The 6,089-nt window shown below is 39.6% G+C and overlaps 1 protein-coding gene across 1 annotated transcript; it reads left to right on the plus strand.

Moving 5' to 3' along the window:
* The first annotated feature begins 2,264 nt into the window (after positions 1-2,264).
* LOC115743496 (scarecrow-like protein 8) lies at positions 2,265-3,837 on the plus strand. The gene has a single exon (XM_030678302.2). It carries the CDS (start codon positions 2,417-2,419, stop codon positions 3,551-3,553), a length of 1,137 nt encoding a protein of 378 aa, XP_030534162.1. The 5' UTR covers positions 2,265-2,416; the 3' UTR covers positions 3,554-3,837.
* Positions 3,838-6,089: the final 2,252 nt, after the last annotated feature.

Below are 6,089 nucleotides of genomic sequence, written 5' to 3' on the forward strand. Positions count from 1 at the left end.
GTGTTGGACGCGGGTCGAACGTCCGCATCCGGACCTATTCAACGTGTCGGTGCTTCGTATATCAAAACTTCAACCTTACAAAGTGAAAGCGGACATCCTTTTCAACAGAATCCAAAGAAAATGCAAATATTGCAAGCAATTATAATCAAAATAAAAGGTAAAATCATGTCGATTTATAAATTCTCGTTGAAAAATCCACAGAAAATATTGAAATTGTTTCGTGGATTATTTCTCAAATGCTGCTGGCCAAAAAAAAAAATCAAGTATAAGGGAAACTATCGAAATAATTAACCCATTCATTCCTTGTGGAATATAAATTTGCATTTCGACCAAAAATAAATAAAGAAAAGAAATTTGCAATAGTGATAATGATAAGGAAAAAAAGCAAAGAAAAGCAAAGAAAAAGAAGGTGGGTGGGTCATCGTAACGTGGAAAGAAGACCTGCCAGCTGCCAATGCTTTTTAGCGTATGTTTTTCTATGATGTCGGCTAGATTTTAGTCAAAAGGTTCCCTTCCCGAAAGGCCAAAATGGCCAAAAAATCACCGACAACGCTTTGCGGGGGCAAGAAATTATCCGATATTGCTCCTTTGCCCCTCCTTGTCCCATTTTACAAGGATTTTTCTTTTCATAGTTAAATTTAAGAATTATATCACGAAAATTTTTAAATTAATATATTTATAATAAATCCACATCCAAATTAATTTTTTTATCTTACAAAATTTTAAACTAGTACATTCGTGATAAATATACTTCAAATTATTTTTTTATTATCAAAATCCTTAAAATGATATATCTATGTCAAATTTATCTTTTGTTAGTTTTCATTAATTTAGTTTAATGATACGAAAACCCTCAAATTGATACGTCTGTGATAAACAGAGGGTTAAAACCCCAAACCGGTACACCCGTTAATTATCACGTGTTATCAAGTTCATCGATTCGACGGTAAAATTGAGTGAAAATTAACAGAGGGTAAACTTATCATGTATACTGTCACATGTTTAACAATTTGGATTTTTATGATAAAAAAATAATTTGAAGAAAATTTATCACGAATGTACCAGTTTGAAATTTTTTTTGTATTAACCCTTAAATGTATGAAAGCTCATCAAGAAGATTCTATCACATATTTTCATAAATCTATTCGTTAACTTGCTAAATTTTATATTATGATTTGGCGATATTTTTTTAATATATATTGACTTTATTATGTTCATTACAGTTGTTTGCATATAATATTTACCTTTCTACCGGACTTCAACCAATGGCAAGCACGTGCTTACTCTTATTCTTAATGAAAGTGAACATCTATTTGTCACATGTATATCAATTTGATATTAATCCAAATAATGGAAACTGACGGAAGCTAAATTTATCGTAGGTGTACCATTTTATGATTTTTTATAGTCAAAAAAATAGTTTGGAGTAAATTTATTACGGGCGTAACGGTTTAGGATCTTTTACGGTAAAAAAGTTAGTTTAGGCATTGGTTTATAATAAATGTATCAATTTAGGATTTTTTGTGGTAAAATATAATTTGAATTAAATTTATCATAAATATATTAATTTAAAATTTTCTTGATATTAACCCTTGATGTAACCATGAAAAGAAAAATCCTTGTAAAATGGGACAAGGAGGGGCAAAGGAGCAATAACGGATAATTTCTTGCCACCGCAAAGCATTGTCAGTGCTTTTTTGGTTTCTTTCGGGAAGCGAATCTTTTGACTAAAATCTAGCCGACATCATATAAAAGCACACGCTAAAAAGCATTGGCAGCTGGCAGGTCTTCTTTTCTCGTTACCATGATCCACCCACCTTCTTTTTCTTTGCTTTTCTTTGCATTTTTTCCTTTATCATTATCACTTTTGCAAATTTCTTTTCTTTATTTATTTTTGGTCGAAATGCAAATTTCTATTCCACAAGAAATGAATGGGTTAATTATTTCGATAGTTTCCCTGATAAATGATTCTTTTTTTTTTTTGGCCAGCAGCATTTGAGAAATAATCCAAGACCACAATTTCAATATTTTCTGTGGATTTGTCCAATAAATCTACGTGATTTTATGTTTTATTTTAATGGTACTCCTTATTATAATTGCTTGCAATATTTGGATTTTCTTTCGATCCTGTTGAAAAGGATGTCCACTTTTACTGAGTAAGGTTGAAGTTTGATATATACGAAGCACCGACACGTTGAATACGTTAGGACGTGGACGTCCGACACGCTTTGACATGCGTTCGAGGCAATTCAGAGCGAGTGACGAGGACGGCGACGAGGACGCCGTCTCCGTGATTACTAACACTAACAGCGAGTGGTCCGAGGCAATTCAGAGCCTCATAAGTCCGGGTCAGAAGCAGATATCTCCGTCGCCGACCTCGTCTTCTTCGTCGTCCTCGCCTTCGTCTTCGTTGTCCATGGCGTCGCCGGTTTCCATCTGCTGGAAGCAGTCGCTAATGGAGGCTGCGACGGCGATATACGATGGCAGAGCAGACGTGGCTTCGGAGATCCTGACGCGCTTGTCTGCCGTGCCGAACCCCAAGGGTAATTCAGAGCAGAAACTGATGGATTACATGCTGTCTGCGCTTAAATCGCGCGTGAGCCCCGTTGAGAACCCACCCCCCGTGGCCGAGTTGTTCACCAAGGACCATATGTTATCGACTCAGTCCCTTTACGATCTGTCTCCTTGTTTCAAGCTCGGTTTCATGGCTGCCAATCTCGCGATTTTGGAAGCTGCATCGGAGCAACCCTCCGCTAACAAGCTCCATGTAATTGATTTCGATGTTGGTCAGGAAGGACAGTACCTCAATCTCCTCCACGCGCTGTCCGCGCGTCAGGCGGGCAGTCAATCCACCCTCAAGATCACGACGCTGGCAGATAACTTTAACAGTGAGGAGAGCCTCAGGTTGGTCGGGGACCGACTGAGTGAACTCGCGGCCAAGATGGGAGTTAGGTTAGAATTCAACATCGTGAGCCAGAAGCTGAGCGAGTTGAGCCGCGACTCGCTGGGCTGCGAGCCCGACGAGGTGCTGGCGGTGAACTTCGCGTTCAAGCTGTACAGAATGCCGGACGAGAGCGTGTCCGTGGAGAACCCGCGCAACGAGCTCCTCCGGCGCGTGAAGGGCCTGGCGCCGCGGGTGGTGACGGTGGTGGAGCAGGAGATGAACGGGAACACGGCGCCATTCATGACGCGCGTGGGGGAGGCGCTGGCGTGCTACGGGGCGCTGCTGGAGTCGATCGAGTCCACAGGGGCGAGGGACAACTCGGAGCGAGCGAGGGCGGAGGAGGGGCTGAGTCGGAAATTGCGGAACTCGGTTGCTTGCGAAGGTAGGGACCGGGTGGAAAGATGCGAGGTATTCGGGAAGTGGAGGGCCCGGATGGGGATGGCTGGGTTCGAGTCGAAGCCACTGAGTCAACACGTGGCCGAATCGATGAAGGCGAGGCTGAGCAGTGGGAACCGAGTCAACCCGGGATTCACGGTGAAAGAAGAGAATGGTGGGGTTTGCTTCGGCTGGCTCGGCCGAACTCTCACCGTCGCGTCCGCCTGGCGTTAAGCTCCACTCGCTCCCGCGCACCCACTTTCCCGAAAAGTATTAACCAAATTGATATACGTATGTGTATGTTATGTGCTATGAATGGCGATGGCAATGGTCATGATGATGATGATGGTGATGTCATATCTTCATAATGTATTGTTTTCAAGTTCCTTTCTTCTTTTTCCTGAGAAAATGGGAAAAGAAAAAAAAGGATGAGGAGCAAGAAGAAGAAGAAGAGAATCCCATTCCCCACCCAAGCAATTGAGTAATAAGAAAGAGATGTTTGGATTTGAGGAGAGAAATTCCCATGCGTTGCATTCAATTTCTCGCGTTATTCGATCTGTTTAGTTTGGTGTTGTATTGAATTCTGGTGCGCACTCTTTCTTCTTCGCCGACAACTTGTTGGGCTCCACCTGTTACATCATTTCCGGAATTCATAGTTTGCAGCTAAAGCTTTGAGCTCCATTTCGGCTCGGCTGTAGGCTTTTCACACGTGCGCCTTGTTTTCTTTTTCACCCTAAGGCTTCGAGGGTTGTACCATTGGAGTGTTGTTGTCATAGAATCCGCTGCGAATTTTTAAGGCATCTCTCTCATAAAACGGGGGGCAATTGCATCGCCAAATCTTGGATTAAACGGGAATTAAGAAAGTGTACTCGAATCTCGTCACCAGGTACTCGTGCATTATGGTTTGCATCGTTACACAATGACATGATGTGCTTAACTTTATAGGTTGTTAATGATAGCGCAAAGACGATATTAAATTCGGAAACCTCGCATGAGTCTAACTAGATTGTTTGGTCTTTGCCGTGGTATTAAATAATGAAAGTGCCGATGCTAGCGTGATCGCAAAAAGATGCAGACTTGTCAAATCACCTCTCTCAACGATTATACCCATTTATATAGAAATCACATGTTCGCGATGACTCGATTCGGGCATACAAAATAGCGTACAATGATATTGATCACTAGGGGCCAAACTCATATTCGGGTCGCGAAGTATATAGACTAAGAAGGGAAAAAAAGATGAAAATCTAGAAGGGGGTGAATGTGCAATTTTACCCCTTCTAGGAATAGAAGTTTCACATGGAGGAATTTTCTTATAATAGTCTTAATTCCCATCTTAGAATATTCCATGTTCTTACATAACCTGAATACGTGACCTTCTTGTAATGGGAAATTCCTGATCATTGACCGTGTTTTGAGTGGACAAGGACATAGCCAACCTACTTCGTTGCGCTCGTGATGTTTTTCTCTTGGCCAGAACGGTTCTTGTCGCATGTCTCATGTCCGTGTCGCTGCTACTTAGAGTTTGGTAGGAAGGTGGAGATTAGATACAATCAACTGTAATAAATATAATAAAATTAATGTATATTAAGCAATATCACCAAATCATGATATAAGGTTTAGCAAGTTAATAGATAAATTTATGAAAATATGTGACCGTACAAGCGTGGAAATTTTGACGGGTTCTCGTTTTTTTTAAGGAAGAAACACAATTTTATAAAATGTGCGACCGCCACTCATTGCTCGTCATGTGCAATTCAGGCCCCACTCTAATCTTTTCCTTCTTATTTCCACGCCGGAAGAAACACAAAATTTTATAAAGCATGTACCAGTTTTCGATAAATTTATTACAGATAAATGATAAAAAAAAATAATTTTGAGTAAATTTATAATAAATGTATCAATTTGATCAGTCCGTGTGGGTAGGGACGACCCACTCACCATGCTTAGTAAGGGTTTGTTAATATACATGTTAGAAAAAGCAAACAGCTGAAATTCTAGTCTTTCGAAGTTGAAGAGTTTGAAAAGTAAGGCATGAGTACGAGAAGCCAAATTCAAATTTTGTGAAAGAAAATTCTGATATGCAGTTGCCGGTGTAGTGTGTAAACTGAAGTTATGGTCTTGGTAATCAACAGAAAAAAAAAAAGACGCGCGTAGGAAGTACGCAGGAGGGGGGAAAAAGATGACTGGACCAGAGGGAGTTTAATGCGAGAATAAAAGTTAGGTTTGGGGAAAACAGCTCAGCGGCACATTCACTTCACTCTCTCTCCCCCCTCTATCTTTGCTTTTTGATACGCTGCATCACCAACCACAACAACCCTGGCAATCGTGTCATGTGCCCAGTCCATAGAACTTGCAATGCAATAACTTAATGTTGACTGGACTTGTCGGAGGAAAATTAATGAATATTTTTATTTAGAATTCTATAAAAGTAAGGCAAATCCTAAAAAATATGAATTTTTCTTTTAAATATCTTAAGATTATCGCATGCCCAAAAACATAATTTTTCCTTAACACACATATATATATATATAAATATATCTTATACAACATGTCCCACCATACCAAAATTTTTTATTTTTTAGAAATGATGTGTTGTGTCGTGTATTTTATGTTGTGTTAATACTATTTAGAGTTTGATAGGAAGGTGGAGATTAGATACAATTAACTATAATAAAAACAATAAAGTTGATGTATATTAAGTGATATAATCAAATCATAATATAACATTTAGCAAGTTAATAAATAGATTTACGAAAATATGTAACCG

This window comes from Rhodamnia argentea, chromosome 4, assembly GCF_020921035.1.
Source record: "Rhodamnia argentea isolate NSW1041297 chromosome 4, ASM2092103v1, whole genome shotgun sequence".
In the NCBI taxonomy this organism is placed as follows: Eukaryota; Viridiplantae; Streptophyta; class Magnoliopsida; order Myrtales; family Myrtaceae; genus Rhodamnia; species Rhodamnia argentea.